The sequence below is a fragment of the Rhinichthys klamathensis genome, unplaced genomic scaffold (genome assembly GCF_029890125.1).
Source record: "Rhinichthys klamathensis goyatoka isolate OS25496 unplaced genomic scaffold, OSU_Roscu_1.1 h1tg000189l_1, whole genome shotgun sequence".
In the NCBI taxonomy this organism is placed as follows: Eukaryota; Metazoa; Chordata; class Actinopteri; order Cypriniformes; family Leuciscidae; genus Rhinichthys; species Rhinichthys klamathensis.
This window is the reverse complement of record NW_026606716.1, coordinates 668,518-687,702: the sequence shown is the minus strand read 5'-3', so window position 1 is coordinate 687,702 and position 19,185 is coordinate 668,518. Positions and strand designations below refer to the sequence as shown.

Here is a 19,185-nt window from a genome sequence, read left to right as displayed (position 1 = left end):
AACACCAATAATAAACAATTCTGTACTTTATTTAATGATCACCTAAACATCATCTTGCTGTAAAGAAAAAAGGAAGAAAAAACTGTGTTCGTGACTTTACTTTTCGTCTTCAATTGCATTAAAAAAACTAATTTATAAGTCGCTTTGCATAATCATAAAATGTTGCTGGGTTCGGCAGGGTCGACTCCATCGATGTATGGTGTATCCTGGAATAGCCAACAACAGTATAGGCCCGATAGCACGTCTTATGATGTTTCAAAAAGAAAGAAAAAAAAAGAAAAAATATGTTTGCGTTACCTTCATGTTGCAGTGCTCTGTTGAAGTGTCCCTTGAGATGTTTTTGAACTTTGGACAACTTTGTGGGTTTGAAATATATGGGGGCACAAAATGGGCAGTGAAAATCACTGCATTATTTATGACATATCTACAAAAAGTCCAAGGCTAACGTTAGCTATCAAAATATTTTCGGGGGGAAGAGGGCGAAAAAACATACATTAACGGCTCAAATCTTGTAACAAACTATCTTTACAAATATTAAATGGACTATTCATATGTTGTATCGATGAGCTAAATTAGTTTTATTAAAAAATAAATCAAACGAGTCAAGCTACTACGATTCGCTAAATAAAATTGAAGATAGCCTACTCATGTTTTGGCTTAAAGGTTGTATCAGTGATTTCTGGCCCAAAAATAAATGTCTAATCTTAGGACATTTATAATCTTAGGAAAGATTAGACATTTATTTTTGGGCCTGAAATCACTGATAGCCTACAACCTTTAAGTTCTTCACATGTTCTTCACATGTTTATCCGATACAATTTGATAGGAGGCGCTGTCTCGAAAAACGAGGGGTCTGAGAATGCGGGACTCTGGGTGCAGGGGGACTGTAGATGCAGGTCTCTGCAGCTTCATACTACTCCTGCAGTCTGCAGTAGATCGCACGTCATCACGTTTTCAGCAGAACCCCTCATGAGATGAAACCGAAAGCACAGTAATCAGGCGAGTCATTATATGACAGTCGACGCCATTTCAGAAGATTAAAAAAATAAATGTCTTCACAGCTCACGGTAAGTTCGTTAAAACGTTTCAAAGCTGTATATAAATACGGATCTCTAAACATGTTTGTCGAACTCGAACATTTACACGGTCACAGTTTGACAAACACAAGTTGATCGATGCTTTCCTGATAAACGGAGGCGGTAACTTCATTCACAACCAACTTTATTGGTTGAAAATAGTAAATATTTTTTTCAAGCAGTATGGATTTTTAGAGTGCATTAAGGACTTTGGCATTCATCAGTCAGACCAAGGACAGTCTTGCACACTTGATCCTTAAGATATTGGGACAGGGCCTTGTTCAGAAAACCTTTATAAACCGTTTCTTCACTTTTCACCACATGTCTAAATTGATCCAAAGTTTGTTTGTTAGAATTTAAGTTACAGAAAAATAAATAATAACAAGGCAGTCTTTTTTAGCTGTTCCAACTCCTGTAACTCCCCTGCTATGATTTCATACGTGATATGGCTGCTGGCTTTTGGCAATATAGTGTAGGCCTACGTGCAAATAAGGACACTGATACAGCTGTTTAGATCATGAATGCGATGACACAAGGAATTATTCTGATACACAGAAGACAATGATTCAAAGAACAATGGACAAAAAAGTTATTGTCTAAATTCTTTCTGTGTTAAACTGATGTGTCATTTGTTCAGAGACTGTAGTGCTCATAAATGTAATGAAAATATTATTATCAGACTCTCTAAATGTTCATCCGCGTTTCTCCCTCATTCTTGTGAGTTTGTTATATATTTTTTAAAGGCAACAAGGTGCCCTCAACTCTGTGTTTTGTGTTTTTTTTCCCTCCGTGGTCATATTTTAATATTCATGTGTCTGTATAATAAGTGTGGTGCAGGTCTGTGTTTGTTTTATTGGTGGTTTTCTTTTCTCCCCTCTTCCCACGTCTTCAATCCCACTTTTCCACAGCATTACACGCACATTTCTTGAGACTTTTTCAACTCTGAGGGGTTTCATGACACTTTAAACCCTTGTATTTACAAAAAAATCTAGTAAAACCCAATTTCATTTTTAATTCACTTCAGTGTTTCAAAATTCAGTTGTGTATTGTGTATGTCCTCTGTGTCCACATACAGGTCTGAAATCAAGTTTCTGCCTGTGAAATGAGTGTGTATGAGGAGAGAGAGGAGGAGAACCAGACCTGTGAAATGAGTGTGTGTGAGGAGAGAGAGGAGGAGGCATCTGTTCACACTCAGAGAGCAGCATCTCCAGTATCCAGCTGTGTGTCCATGAAGAGTAACAGATCCATGTTTGAGCCCCCTAAATTCAGTGATGGACCATCTTCAGGATTCAGCTGTGTGTCCAGGAAGAGTAACATCTCCATGAATAATCCTCCTAAATTCAGTGATGGACCATCTCCAGTATCCAGCAGTGTGTCCATGAAGAGTAACAGATCCATGTTTGAGCCCCCTAAATTCAGTGATGGACCATCTTCAGGATTCAGCTGTGTGTCCAGGAAGAGTAACATCTCCATGAATAATCCTCCTAAATTCAGTGATGGACCATCTCCAGTATCCAGCAGTGTGTCCATGAAGAGTAACAGATCCATGTTTGAGCCCCCTAAATTCAGTGATGGACCATCTTCAGGATTCAGCTGTGTGTCCATGAAGAGTAACAGATCCATGTTTGAGCCCCCTAAATTCAGTGATGGACCATCTTCAGGATTCAGCTGTGTGTCCAGGAAGAGTAACATCTCCATGAATAATCCTCCTAAATTCAGTGATGGACCATCTCCAGTATCCAGCAGTGTGTCCATGAAGAGTAACAGATCCATGTTTGAGCCCCCTAAATTCAGTGATGGACCATCTTCAGGATTCAGCTGTGTGTCCATGAAGAGTAACAGATCCATGTTTGAGCCCCCTAAATTCAGTGATGGACCATCTTCAGGATTCAGCTGTGTGGCCATGAAGAGTAACAGATCCATGTTTGAGCCCCCTAAATTCAGTGATGGACCATCTTCAGGATTCAGCTGTGTGGCCATGAAGAGTAACAGATCCATTTTTGAGCCCCCTAAATTCAGTGATGGACCTTCTGTGACCTCTGACCCTGCGTGAGTATCATGAAGCTGCTAAACAATCTGCTGTAGTGAAAAAATTGAATGTGAAATTACTTAAAGTGGTGAATGATTCTGATTTGATTTCGCATGGTTTATGTGACTTTCTCACGCCACGTAACATCTAAACGTCAGACGTTGTTATTGAAATTGTAAATACTGTGGTACAGCTGGTATTTTGAGGCTCGGGTATCTGCGACAGCACCCTAGCGCTGGTCAAGTCAAGTCACCCTTATTTATGTAGAGCTTTATACAATACAGATTGTTTCAGCTTTACAGGGATAAACAGGAAAATAATGATTCAGTGATGTAAACAGAGTTCAATTCTACTGTAAAGCAGCTCTAAGAAAACAGTGTCATTATTCAGCTGAAGTCAGTGCTGATTCACTGCTCACGCAGCACTAAGTGGGACCACGATAAGACTAAATTTATATTTATATTCTACAAAAATAAAGAAAAAAAAAACATGGAAAACTTATATTTGAGTGGGCTCGATCCTTAAAGGTGCTCTATGTAACTTTTCTACTAAAATGAATCCTTTTTTTATTGCCTGTGTGTGAAGGGATTGTAATCACACATTAAAATGATCCACTTGTTGAGTTTTGCTATTACCTCTGAAGGCCAGTATTCCTATTTCTATGTGAAGTCTCCGGGTCGGATTTACCGCGAAATCCAACGGATGTGACGTGCATGCGCGCTCCCGAGCCTCTCTCCTTATATACAGTCTATTGTAGACGGTCAGGGAGTTACGTCCGGTTAAAGGCGCACGTTTTCCGGCTTATATCTCAGTCAATCTTTGATCAATATTCCCAAGACTCTAATCGTTCGTAGTGCTGGACGGGGCCTTTCGAACGAGCCCACCCCCGAGGTCCAACTCGCCCGGCTCCCCGAGTTATAGCCGTTCGAAATCGGGGGTCCCAGCGAACGGCGATCCGGTAGGGGGCATCCCCGAGGCCCGCCACTCTAGCGTTCGGGCAAGGGTTCCCCTGGGACCTCCTCCCCCGAATTTGAGCTCTCTGGGTCTTTGCGTTCCAGAGATACGAGCGATTTTCTTCTGAGATCGTGACGTCACCGGCGTCCGCAATTTTGCAGCGCGCCCGATGGTTTTCTGCTAATATCTGCGAAAACACCACCAAAAACTATGGAATTTATATGGTTCTTTTCAGCTCGACTAGATGGTCCCAACGAGCTCGGTGCTCGCCGAATCCGTCAAGTATTCGCCGAGATATTTGCGTAATAGACGGTATTGTCTATGAGTTCGAGCACGAGCGCTCTTGTAAAATTTGGTTGCAATCTGAAACATCACCACTAGAGGCCGCTAAAAGTTACGTAGAGCACCTTTAACTAGTTAAACTCAGATGCCTGAGATTCTCTTTACTGTAAGTACCAAAGTATCCACAACAATGACAACATGCACATTATGGCATGCGTGTTCTTTATAGGAAAATAAGGGACACTCTTATTTGTACTGTACCACACAGTGTACGTCATTTCAGTGTCTGCAGTTAAGTACGTGTATACAAGTTTCTCAGACAAACAAATTTTTTTCCTCAACCTATTTTTGTACAATTTAATTCTAAAAATAATACAAATAAATGTCATTTTACACAAAAACCATCATTCAAAATAACAGCTTTTGTAGCATTATACACTACTGTTCAAAAGTTTGGGGTCAGTAAGAGTTTCTTTTTAAAGAAATTGGTTACACTTTATTTCGATAGTCACTTTAGACATTCTACTAACTATAAGTAACTTTTCAACTACATGTCAACTAACTGTCTTTAGAGTATTAGTAGACTGTAGTAGACTGTCAGTAGACTGGTAGGTAATGGTTAGGTGTTAGGGTTCGGGTTAGGAGAACAAGTTGACTTGTAGTGGCTAAGTTACTTATAGTCAGCAGAATATCTGTTGGGGGACAAACAAAATAAAGTGTTAGCAGATATTAAGCAGACAGTCTACTAATTCTCTAATGACAGTTAGTTGACATGTAGTTGAAAAGTTACTTATAGTTAGTAGAACGTCTAAAGTGGACTATCGAAATAAAGTGTTACCAAGAAATTAAAGAAATGACTTTTAATCAGCAAGGATGCATTCAATTTGTCAAAAGTGACAGTAAAGACATTTACTGTATATTGTTACAAAAGCTATCTATTTCAGATAAATTGTGTGGTTTTGAACTTTCTGTTCATCAGAGTGTCTGAAAAAAATATATACAAGTGTTTTCAACATTGATAATCAAAAACATTAAAAAACCGTATCCGATCTAAAACTTTTAGTGTATAGCTACACCAACACACATTAAACATCAACTATTCAAAATGAGGTCATAAAATTTGAAACTGAATGAATGAAAATGCATATTTTTCAATTAAAGAGAACTTAGAGGATTAGTATTGGCTGCTTTTGGTGCTCAAGACTTTATTGGTCATTTTTTGTTTCAAAAATAAGGTCCAGGGTTAGAACACGCTAGTTACTTAAATGTACAAACATTGATTAATCCCAAAAGAGTGATAGATTCTCAGTTTGTTATTCGTATGGTCTAGACTCTGGCGTATGCCTGCGTATACAGGACAAACTGCGTTCCCTATGGCTTTCATACGAAATGCTTCTTTGATGCCTTAAAATACGGGATGACTCTATATTATACACAATGTTTGGCAACCCTAATTTCCAACCGTCTTTTTCCAGAATCATCAGCAGGAAGAGGAAGAGAGCAGCATCTCCTGTGTCCGACTGTGTGTCCATGAAGAGTAACAACTCCATGGTTGATCCCCCTAATCTCAGTGATGGACCTGCTGTGACCTTTGACCCTGTGTGAGTATGATCATGTAGATAATAATGTCGGCTTATGTGTGAAAGTCTAAGGAAGTGAATGACAAGGATACGATGTTGTCTATGATCATATTTAATGTGTTAGGTGAGTGTGCGGCGAGAAGGTGCTGTTTCACTGTTATCTGGGACATTTTCTGGATGGATTTTAATTCCCAGTAGTATTGTGATGTGGTCACATGTGTTTTAAATGATCTGATAGCAAAATGTTTTAAATTACTGCAGGGCTAGACGTTCACTTTTTTGCACATAGAAATTGAAAGCTTTATAGCACAGGTGAGGTCACACAATTGTAGCACAAGAATAAAACTTCTGTTACCATCTCTGAACATAATCACAATAAAATACTATAAAATACAAACCAGAGTATTTAAGAATAAATATATTAATAACAGTAATTATAGTATTATTATCATTATATATTACAGAAAGTCTTTATTTTACAGAAAACTACAAGGTGACCTGTTGATATGCAAGGGGCCTAAAACTTACTCATTAAAGGGATACTCTACTGGTTTTTCATATTAAATTATGTTATTCCCTTAACTAAGACGAGTTGATACATACCTCTCTCGTCTCAGTGCGTGAAAAGTCCGCTACCGTTGAAATGAGAGGGAGGAGGAGAGGGAGCGGGGGAGAGGACTTTTCACGAGTGATGATATTACTGCGCCGAGTCGAAGTGCTCCCAAGCACTTGCTATGGTATTCTGCCATACAATATAGTTATCCATTTTACACGCTTAGAAAAGCGCATCGTTTTATTTTGTGTCACCGTCCTAGGTCGAGTCACACTACTCGTGTAACTGTATTTAAATAGGGAAAACGTGGAGGTGTTTGGTCGCTTCTCTTCTGGGCTCGTATTGAATGAACAGGGCTGAGATAAGATCTAACAAAGTTTCGCCGCAAGACAGCGATGTAGTGCACGCACTGAGACGAGAGAGGTGTATATCAACTCGTCTTAGTTAAGGGAATTATTTAAGTATTTAAGAGTATCATTCTGAACATTTTCCATTCTAGAGCAGTGATTGATTTCTCTCTTTCTCTTCTTTACTGTTTGATTATTATTACTGATGACATCATAAACAGCGAGAGATCTTATAAGCTGCATTCACACCAATGCACAGATCTCTTTTGAAATATAAGATGTGGCTTGTCCTGTCTGTTTAAACCCTTATGACATAACTGACTATGTTTACATTAATTTCATGTCATAAAAGCATTTTGAGATGCAAGTACATTTAACCACTTACACGGCAGCTGCATGTGTGAGGGCTCTTCACAAAGCACGCATGATCATTTAAAATTGAAAGCGGACTTCTGTCAGTTAGTTTTATATTTTTAATTTATAATCCCACTGCAGTCCAAATGACATAAATGATGCCTTCGAAGAGCATTTGAAAGGAAAATACCAACTGACGAGAGAACACACTGCAAGTGTAACATCAAGCAAAGCACACGTTTCTTACAGCGCAGATCCTGTGCAATGAAGCCTGCGAATGTCCTTGGAATTTGCTTTAACCTTTTTGAACTTTTGGAAAGATTATTTTATCGATGGTTCGATTGGTGTGTGTTTGTGTAATTGGAAGCAAGCAGAATACAGGTATTTATAAAGCACAAGCAGCGCAATCGCGCATCTGTGGTTAAAAATAAGCTCAGAATCTATTCCGAAATTCTCATAATCTATCGTTTAGTTTAGTTTTTTTCTCCCACCCCTACAACAAACTCTCACTTCACACAAACAAGTGGTTCTGTCTCACACACATGCAAAACTGTATCGCACACGTGCTACAGTAAATGAATTCATCACACACAGATTTTGTTTGTAATACGTGTGACATATATGTTGCAGTACATCCCTGCTCTGTTTTACATTTTTATTGGTGAATCAATGGAAACAAGGCCTATGTGGACTGTGCACTCTGCCAAAGTCTCAAGAAATATTCACCCAATTGCTATCCACAGAAGAGATCTGTTGAGAAAACAGCAGTCGTTTGATAATCAGTACTGAGAGCTGATAAGGGAGTTATTCTTAGATGGAATTAAATATATTTTATAGGTTTGTAAAAGTTAACATGTTTACTCATCTGATTAAATACATTTTTGTAGATTTAGTTAACACATTTAATGCTTTTTATTTTTAAAATAAAAAAAATCCTCCTGATCAGAACCACAGAGAACCACACAGAGCACTGGTTTAACAGTACTGTAAATGATAGACAATGAGCCCCTTTATGAGTAATTGATTTAAACTGCCAATCACAGAAATGAGAACAAAAGATTGCAAATCATTGGCATCTTTACATTTGTAAGATTATGTCCTTAAGTGTGAGAAATCTTGTTTTATTACTGAATTATTGCTGTATTATTTGCATAGAGTTCCATGCTTGCATGTCCAGTCCATTTTGATGCATCCACAAAAATTGTTGAAACTAAAAGTAGCATAACTAATAATTATTATTATTATTATTATAATTAGGATATTCATTATTAGATAAATCAAAAATAAATATTGTAATTTATTGACAACCTATTTATATTGTTGCTGTTACGTGCATATGTGTGCTTTCTTAGGCCCGTTTCACACCAGAACGTTAAACATTGCATATTATTTTCAGCATCCATGTTAACAGAGCATTCACACGGCACGATGAGGCATATGACAATGCGTAGCAGGAGCAGAAGCAGTGGTGTTGTGTACGATTCTGTGTCTAGTCTATTCAAGTCTATTTTTGCTGTGCTGTTCATGCTCTGTTAAAGCAACATTGCATTTTTCATGATCAAAATGAAAATGGATTACCAACACCATCAGCTGCAGTTGTCTCTAGAAATGCTGCCATTAGTCCTGAAATCACAGTGTGAATGCACTAATTCAGCTCTGCAAAAGCACAGTTTTTTCGCTGCTTCTGCTCTGCTACACTTCTAGTGTAAAACTATGCTTATTTCTGTTATTTCTCTGTTACATATCTGTTTACACAGAAATTATTTTTGTCACCTGGGTTAGATGCATTAATATCATATTGAAACAATCCTTTAAATATGTTGGTCATTATCTACCCCAAATGGCGGCAGTATTAATCTTCACTATTTAGGAAACAATATCGGTCCCAAAAATAATCTTCGGGAAACTCTATATGGGATGTCAAGAAATAATTTGGCTATAATAAATAGAAATCATGTTATATTTAAAAGGAGTGTCTTTAATAACCACTTCTTTCTAGATGTGGTATGATTTCAAATCAGAAATATTATATATATCATATTAAATATATAATATATTTCTCTATTCTTTTCTGTTTTGTTTTGTGTCTCTGTCTTCTTATTGTGTTTCCAGTGGTGTGAGAGCTGAGCAGATCAAAGATGTGTCCTGTCAGACCAGCTCATCCTCCTGTCAGAAACACATCAGTCATCATGACACAGAAGCAGCCCTGCAGCTCGACTCTCACCAGCCAGTGCATGATGATCTGCAGAGAGTCAAAGACCGGCACAAAACCAGCATGAAGAACAAGTATGAGAGCTTATCTGAGGGAATCAAACTACAAGAGAATCAGACTCTCCTGAACAGGATTTACACACAGCTGTACATCATAGAGGGAGAGAGTGAAGGAGTGAATGAAGAACATGAGGTGCTACAGATGGAGAAAAGTTACAATGCACTCCAAGACACTCCAATCAACTGCAATGACATCTTTGATCCTTCACCTGAACTAGGATATGAGAAGAAGAGAAGAGAGAAGAAAGACAAAATCAAGACTGTTCTTACTAAAGGCATCGCTGGAATCGGAAAAACCGTCTCTGTGCAGAAGTTCATTCTGGACTGGGCCGAGGGAAAAGCCAATCAGGATGTAGATTTCATGTTTGTGCTTCCATTTAGAGAGCTGAACTTGATTAAAGATCATCAGTACAGTCTTCACAGACTTCTGCTGGACTTTCATCCTGAACTTCAAGATCTGGACTCAGAGATTTATGATGAATGTAGAGTTGTGTTTATCTTTGATGGTCTGGATGAAAGCAGAATTACACTGATGTTTTCAGACAGTGAGAAAGTTTCTGATGTGACTGAGACTTCATCAGTGGGTGTGTTGATGTCAAACCTCATGAAAGGAGATCTGCTTCCCTCTGCTCTCATCTGGATCACCACCAGACCAGCAGCAGCCAATCAGATCCCCTCCAAATACATCAACCGTGTGACAGAAATTCAGGGATTCAATGTGTCTCAGAAGGAGGAATATTTCAGCAAGAGAATCAGTGACGAGGATCAAGCCAGCAGAATCATCTCACACATCAGAAGAGCAAGAAGCCTCCACATCATGTGCCATATACCCGTCTTCTGCTGGATCTCAGCCACTGTGCTTCAAAACATCCTGAAACAAGATCTCAGTGCAGAAATCCCTCAAACTCTGACTGAAATGTACATACACTTCCTCCTCATTCAAACTCATATGAGGAACCAGAAGTATGAAGAGAGAGATCCAGAGAAACTCCTGCAGTCCAACAGAGAAGTGATTGTGAAACTTGCTGAACTGGCTTTCAATCAGCTGATGAAGGGCAATGTGATGTTCTATGAGGAGGACCTGATTGAGAGCGGCATAGACGTCACTGACGCCTCAGTGTATTCTGGGATTTGCACTGAGATCTTTAGGGAGGAATCTGTGATTTATCACAGGAAGGTTTACAGCTTTGTACATCTCAGCTTTCAGGAGTTTTTTGCTGCACTGTATGTGTTTTTCTGTTATTTACACAAGAACAATGAAGTTCTGAAAATATTCCTTACAGGAAAGTCCAGAAATCAGTGTGAGACGGTTCCTCTTGATGTATTTCTGAAGGAAGCAGTAAATAAAGCCTTGAAGAGTAAAAATGGACACCTGGATCTTTTCCTTCGATTCCTTCATGGCATCTCACTGGAGTCCAACCAGAGGCTCTTACAGGATGTGCTGATTCACACAGAGAACAACCCAGAGAGCATCAAGAAAATAATCCACAACCTCAAACGAGGTCAAAAAAACAATGTCAGCCCTGAAAGATGGATGAATCTGACACACTGCTTGATTGAGATGAAGGATAATTCTGTTGTTGAAAAAGTGCAGGCGTTTTTAAAATCTAAAGCAAAATGTAAAATTCTTTCTCTTGCACAATGTTCAACTTTGGCAAACATGATCCTGTTGTCGGAGGAGGTGATGGATGAGTTTGACCTTAAAAAGTACAACATTAAATCAAAGGAGGGTCGAAGGAGACTGGTACCTGCTGTGAGGAACTGCAGAAAAGCTTGGTGAGTGTGAAGATCTAATAATGCAATTACATGTGACACATTGTGATGGATGTTTTTTTTTTTTTTTTTTTTTTTTTTTTTTTTTTTTTTAAAGGTTTATTCGGTTACTAAAACAAATTGTATGCACAGCAAATTCATTACAAACAGAGAAGGTAACCGAACGGGTATAGGCTGAAGCCGTGGCTTATTACGCCTACCCTATTTACAAAACAACATCTACCCATCAAAATTTGAACATAAACAATACATGTATAAACATATACATATATATATATATATATATATATATATATACACACACATGTTCACAAGCATAAAACACTATTTACTGCAGTGTGTTGTTTTCATTCTCAACCAAATTTTCTAGTTGTGGAACGGATCACAACATTCACGGTTCACAATAAAAATAAAAGAAGAAAATTCACAGTTCGGATCATTTACGGTTTTTGAGCTTCAGATCGGATCATTTTTTTGGATCAGAAAAAAAAAAAATATATATATATATATATATATATATATATATGGAGGGGATGTAACTTTGCTTTTAATTTATTACTTAAAGCTCACTTGAAGTCATTAAAAGGAACCAGAACCATACCACATAAAAAACTACTAGCTTAACTGATAAAGTGAACAGTCAGTAATTCAATAAGAACAAATACACAAACTACAAGCAGAGATGAATACTAAATAACAAAGTTACAAAGTCTAATGCTGCGTTCACACCAAACCACCACAGAGCCACCACAGAGTATTTGCTCTGGAGAGCAGAACAGCGGCGTAGGGGTCGTCGTCGCCGTGCTTGGGTCCACCGGACCCTCCGGAAGCGTTCCCAGTTTGGCGAGTTTCACCACTCGCTCCAGGAGCTGCGCCTGGATGACGGCCGCTTTCAGCGGTACTTCTGCCTGTCCCGCGCCCAGTTTTATGACCTGTTGTCCCGCATCGGAGCGAGGATCGCCCTCACCCACCTAATCTGTCATTTATTTTTGTTTTGATGATAAATGGAGCCAGCCTCCAAAAGTGATTAACCTGTCCTGTGATTTTTTTTCTCTCTCACACAACACTGTCCAGACACGAACTATGTTCTTATGCACTAAAGTATGTTGGTTGTCTTTACATTAGAATAATAATGTTTCATATAATCTAGATTAGATAAGGAATAAATAGCATTCAATACAAAATGAATACGTCTCATATAATATTTAAAATCAAGTTTTTATGTGATAAAATATTTGCTTTGTTGTGCATTAGAACTACACCAGGCATTTAGTCATATTACAAAATAATTTATTGAGGCCAAACATATAAAATAACATTATAAACTGAATGGGCCTGTCCCCGTTTATCACGTCACTTCACCATGTGACAGCAGCACCTGATTGGTTAAAGCGGTGTGAAAGTTTAGATTTTTCAACTTGGGCATCAGAAGCGAATTCGCGTCAAACGCGTGAATGCACCAAATAAAATAATTTGCGCGTAACACGCGTATCACGCCAGATGCTCAATTCGTGTCATTCGAGTGAACTGGACGTGCGAATAAGGTGAATTCAGGTCTGCTGCGCTAAACACTTCATTTGCGCTGCAGGACCTCTTGATGTGCGTAAATGCGTCTTTACATTGACTTAACATTGAAATCACTCGCGCCAGACGCTCTATTCGCGGTTGGTGTGAACGCACCTTAACAGTAGTATTCAGGTACAGAAATTAATAATTAAGCCTAATTATAAAATAACACAATTTGTTCACTGTAGAAATTAAATATAGTTTCATATTTGTTAAAGCTGTATTTTTTTGTTTTATTAACATTAATGATGCATATAACTGTAGGAATATTAGATGTGTGCTGTTACTAAGAACGCATGCATGGACCGAAAAAAATAAAAAACAGCCGGTTTCTTTCTAGACTGTTCACTTTGACATAACCGAAAGAATACTTGCTGAGACGGGTATTTTGACATAATTTTGTGTCCATTCAAGGGCAAGGAAATGCCTAAGAGGAATCAATTTGGTGTTCAAGCGCTATCTGAAACGAAATCTCTCTCTCTCACTCTCTCTGCGTGCGCGCAGTTTGTGTTTGTGCGGCTGTGCGTACAGATAACACACAAGTCCCGATTTTCGCCTCTTCTTCCTCATTTAAATTTGTTTGAATGTGTAAACTGGCAAGACAAAACACATTCAAATTATAAACTTTCACTCTATGATGGTAAAATTTAGCAGTTAATCCGCGAATCACATGCGTGCCGAACCGTGAAGCCAGGTCTGTACGAACCACAGATCCATTGCGATCCATTCCACCCCTAAAATTAACAGTTTCCTTTTACCTCAATAAAGTTTTGTATAAACTAGAAGAAACATGATTATTGATTTTAAATCGCATTTTTATTTTAATTGCACGATCTTCCTGCTGAAAAGACAACCAGCATTATGTTATATGTTGATGTTGGTTTTGCCTTTTAATCAGTTCTCCTTTTTTTCAGTTTGGCAGACTGTAATCTCACAGATCAGCACTGTGAAATTGTGTCTTCGGTTCTACAATCATCAAACTCCCCCCTGAGAGAGCTGGACCTGAGTAACAATGACCTGCAGGAGTCAGGAGTGAAGCTGCTCTGTACTGGACTGAGGAGTCCAAACAGTCGACTCAATGTACTGAGGTTTGTGTTTCACATTTATTAATTACAGTTTCTCAATTGTTGATATATTTAATTGGGACTTGAAATGCAATCACCAATACTTAAAAACTGTAATGTACCAAATCCTTAAACCAAGGTTGCAAAATTGGCACTACATTTCCTGCTTTACAGTTTTCAGTTGTATATCATATTTAAAAAAAAAACACCACACACAGTTCTCTACATGAAGTACAACATTTAAAATTACTGTAAAATCTCTTAAGTCTCTTTAGAACATCTTTGGCAACATATTTCTATATGCCAAGCTCTTTACACCAATAGCAATACCCACTCCTCACAGGTGTAAACAGTAGTTGTCGAATTGTTCACTTCAGAGCTTTACCACAGTTAAAGGACATAGATGACCTTTTGCCATTTTTTATGAAAAAAGTGAAGCAAGAGTTAAAAGTGAAGGAATGAGTAAGAGAAGGATGAGGAGAATAATAATAATAATAATTAGGGATGGCCCGATACCATTTTTTCAAACCGATACGAGTACGAGTATTTACATTTGTGTACTTGCCGATACAGAGTACCAATACCGATATTTCTACTGCAAAAGTAACTATAGGCTGAGGCTCCCATAAAAGAAGACTATTTTAGAACACCGGTTAGAAGACTGTTTTTATTTTCTTCTCTGCTTGTTTTAACAAGTTTAAAAATAAATAATAATGAGTAAAATAATAAATGTATTAACACACAAACCACTGTTAGTTTAACCTAAAAGCAAGCAGGCTACTGAGTGCATGGTCTGGCATGACTGAATGCGTGCAAAGTGCGCTTCCTTAAAGGGGTCATGACACGAGAAACCAAATTTGCCTTGATCTATTAGTATAGTGAAAGTGACACGTGATGGCCAAGTATGGTAACCCATACTTGGAATTTGACCTCTGCATTTAACCCATCCAAGTAAGTGCACACACATTAGGAGCAGAGTAGTGAGTAGTGAACACACACACACACTGCAAACGTGGATACACACACCCGGAGCAGCGGGCAGCCTTGAGTGGCGCCCGGGGAGCGATTGGGGGTTAGGTGCCTTGCTCAAGGACACCTCAGTCATATTCCTGCCGGTACTGGAATCGAACCAGCAACCTTTGGGTCACCAGTCCAACTCTGTTACCATTAGGCCATGACTGCCCATAAGAGATCTATGTACCATTAAAACTTCATGCAAGTTTCATAGCTTAAGACATCCTCCCCATTATAAACGAAGCATTTATTTAATCAAGCTCTAAATACAGCTCGTTGTGGATCCATGGTATGAAGTGACGTCAGGGTACAAAGTGACGTACCAGTCGTTTGCATATGACCGCCTCCAGCGCAAGACAACCAGGCCTCATTTAGCATCATCGCATCGTTGTCATGCCCACAGGTGTTCAGTTGACGTGCAGGCAGTGTTGCCAACTTAGCGCCTTTGTCGCTATTTTTAGCGACTTTTCAGACCCCTTCAGCGACATTTTTTCAAAAAAGCGACTAGCGACAACTTTAGAGACTTTTTGGACAAACCTCAGTAACCTCCAAATGTTGCAGTACTGTCCTGCGAGCGCGAGGTCTTGCAGCAGACTGTCGTCACTCTCTCTAGCTGCGTCTCCCCTGTTCAGTGAATGGCTGAGAGGAGCGCACGGCCGCTGACAGACGCGAATGAGCAGTGTTTTTCCACGGACTTATCACTTATCTGCTTTTCTTTTGTTTTATATTTAAAGAATTTAGTTTGACCATTTTCATTTTATTTATTTTCTTGTGCTTATTACTTGTAACACTCACTATATCACATAGCTTAGTTCATCCGGTTCCCTAACTCTCAATTCAGATAATGTTCCACATAGGCCTATAAAAAATGTAATCATTCACTATATTATAGCTACTCGTTCTATTGTCTGACAACAACAAAATAGGAAATGAGAACAGCTTTATTTGACATTCGGCTATATTATATTAAATAGAGCATTAATTTAGAGAGAAAACGCACTAGGCTGACAGAACGACGCGATGACGTAATTAATATGCTAATTGACGTATGACGTCATTTAGCGACTTTTAGGGAAGGCGTTAGCTACTTTCCTTTGAAAATAGTTGGCAACACTGCGTGGAGGGAGTGGGTCTGTTTACAAGAAGATAGCGATGCCACGCAGATGTGCTGTTCCTGGCTGTGGACAAGCAACATGTTTGAATACGCTGCGAACGATCCAGACGTCAGGGAAAGCAGTTGGATGTAGTTTATTTGCTGCGAATTTTTGTCCCGCCAAAGCCTTATTTGATCGGTGAGTCGTGAGTGATGTAGATGAGTGTGACAGGGTGCATGTTACTGAAAGAACGAGCAGAGAGAGCCCCGGCCGCGCGCACGCCTTCAAACTGTCTTGCTCTCTCTCCCTCCCTTGCGCATATGAATCAAAATCAATTGAGAATTGACATGATGGTAAAAGATCGGAAGACCGAAATTTCACGTGGTGGTGGAGCATTGTGTAGCCTACATGTGATACAAAATGAACATTTTGTGTTAATAATTTATGCATAAGCACTGACGTTAGCCAATCATAACAGTGGGCGTTAACACTAAACTCTTAAAGGGGAAACACCTCCAAAACAGACTGTTTGAATCAGAGGATGAGAAACAGGGTGGGAAAATGTCATAAATCACTTTCTTTTTTTTTCTTTTTTTTTTTTGTCCAAAAACTATAGTAATACTATAATTGCACCTAAGGGAACATAATAAAACAAAACAATAAAACAAAACAAAAAAACATGTCATGACCCCTTTAATAATTCCTAAAAAGCTGAGTTCATCGCAATCTCACACATCTCTGTTATTATCAATGAAGCTGACTCCACAATGAATCTTTCATAATATCCACACTTTGTTTGTTATAATTAGAGGATTTGCCAGCACACTGAATTCAGCACTGAACAAAAAAGTTTTGAGCGGTGAGGGGAGTCTATCGTAAATGCTTCTGATTAAGGGTGTCACGATTTCGATATTAAATCGAAATCAATCGAAATTAATTCAATGGTATCGAAATCGAAATAAAAAATGGTATCGTCGATACTGCCACGCCCCATGTCGCGTCCGTGATGGAAAGTTCGTATCGTTTTACAGACTCTATTGTTCAATCTCGTTCATCAAAATTAACTAAACTTTTTTTCTAGTCATTTCAGGGGCTTTAAATGTTATACTATTAACATGCAAATTCCCCGAACATTAAGAAGATGTACATAATGAATGCAGTGAAAAATAATTTACACTACAGGGAACAAATAATTACTTTACCTTCCGAGTCTTTTGTTCATTTGTCGCGTGACAGAGGCAATGAAAAGATCGTTTATGATGAATGACTCATTCATGATGAACGACTTATCACGGTGCGGAAAACAAAACACCTGTTGAAAGGCTGCGAGTCCTCTAACTGACACATCATGGCAACTGCAGATATCGAAGACCCATCAACGGAACTTGAACACCCTCCTGCTTCTCTGAAGTCGCCGGTGTGGAGGTATTTTGGATTTGCAGTGCGGTATGTTGACAACGTTCGCGTTGTCGACAAAAAAGCCACAGTTTGCAAGCTCTGCTATGTGCGTGTACCATATTCGTCCACTGGCAACACGACTAACATGGCTGCGCATCTCCGTTTTGACAGTATTATAGTAATTTTTTTAGCAGCTCTCTTGAAACTGCTAAATTGTTACAGTTGTTCTATAATAAAAAAAAAAAATGTTTTTGTTTGATAACTTAAAGAGCAGCTCTAAACAAAACAACATATCCCTCTTTAGGAAGAACATAAAAGAATGAAAAATACAGTCATCATTCTCAGGGGATAAAAAGTAGTTATTTGTGTGGTATATGTTTTTTTATAACAGAATATAACTGTTCGGAAATAGTTTAAGATGCTTAATTGTTCAGAGAAGAGAAGACTAGTATGGAGTCTATGGACATTGCTGTTTTATTGCTTTTGTTTGTTTTGTTGTGATTGTGAACATAAATGTCATCTTCTGAGAAGACTGCAGTTACAAAAGCAAAGTAACCTGCCATTTAGTTTCTCTTAAGTTTCCAATTGACTTAATAAAGTTATTGTTACATTTATGATGCTACTTGTTTTTGTTATATTTTAAATTTGGCAATGGTGTAGTGTACATTGTGAACAAATTTATATTGCATAATGCATTAAACGTGTAGTCAAAAAATTGCATAGCAATCTGCGCTTTAAATTTTTTTTTTTAAATCGAGAATCGAATCGAATCGTGACCTTAGAATCGAAAACTTAATCGAATCGAGGATTTGGAGAATCGTGACACCCCTACTTCTGATTGGCAGTTGCGTTCAAGAAATCAAAACATATGTCTGTGATTGGCTACATCGCTCAACGCTGCAAACATGTTATGAATAGAAACTCTGGCCTGTAAATTTTAGTTGTTGTTCTTGCTTTTCTGCAACAGATGAATAAAAATCTATTAGTTTTAATATGTTTTATTCATAGATTTTCTAGTTTGCGGGAGTCCCGCGAATCGTTTTATTCTCCGGCAACCCGCACACACAGTGAGTGCATTACCGCCCGCGCTCGCACTTGGCCATCAAATCTAGTGCCGCGCCGCACTCTATTGCGTTGGGAGTGCACGTCCCTATGCCTCAGTTCACCTCGACAAAGCACTCGCGGCGGCCAGTTTCGTTTCGCAAAATTTACGTGGTATCGAGGGGTGGTATCGGCGAATTTTTATGAGTACGAGTATATGAGGACAGTATCGACCCGATCCCCGATGCCAGTATCGGTATCGGGCCATCCCTAATAATAATGTAAATGTATATATTCGACTCATATAATTATAACCAGTGTTGGGAGTAACGCGTTACAAAAGTAATGCATTACAGTAACATATTACTTTTTGCTGTAACGCAGTAGTGTAAGGCATTACCAATACATTTTCAGTAATATTTTACTCGGTACATGTTCAGTAACGCTTCCGTTACAACACACTTTTAGGCCAAAATTTTATTGAAAAAAAAAAAAAACAAGACCACGAGACGAACGAATGAAAGATGCAAGTTATTACCTGTTCGTGGTCAGTCAAATAGCCACGTCTGGTGTCCAAGTTTGTAAATAAAGACGACTAAATGACAGCTTCTGATAAATTTGTATAGCGATTTATTTAATCTCCCTCTATGTGGGACATAGTCCAGTCCAGTGAAGGCGTGGGCGTGTTTTACAGGAGTGCCGCGACTCCCGCGAGACATGATTTCGGCCTCTGTGCTCGCGCTGGCCAGTGGAAGAGTGGCTAATGGGTAAAGATGGCAGAAGACTGTA

The 19,185-nt window shown here is 38.7% G+C and overlaps 1 protein-coding gene across 4 annotated transcripts in view; it reads left to right on the top strand.

The window, feature by feature from the left end:
• Nucleotides 1–2,163: 2,163 nt before the first annotated feature.
• Nucleotides 2,164–19,185, top strand: part of LOC130095247 (NACHT, LRR and PYD domains-containing protein 12-like) — a 79,903-nt gene continuing 62,881 nt past the window's right edge. For 2 of the 4 annotated variants that reach the window (XM_056261933.1, XM_056261932.1), the window contains exons 1-4: nucleotides 2,164–3,125; nucleotides 5,817–5,942; nucleotides 9,288–11,222; nucleotides 13,700–13,873. In XM_056261933.1, the coding sequence (XP_056117908.1) occupies nucleotides 2,179–3,125; nucleotides 5,817–5,942; nucleotides 9,288–11,222; nucleotides 13,700–13,873 (3,182 nt within the window). In that variant the 5' untranslated portion in view covers nucleotides 2,164–2,178. The remainder of the gene's footprint in view (nucleotides 3,126–5,816; nucleotides 5,943–9,287; nucleotides 11,223–13,699; nucleotides 13,874–19,185) is intronic. The other 2 variants (XM_056261934.1, XM_056261935.1) reach the window with 2 other exon arrangements.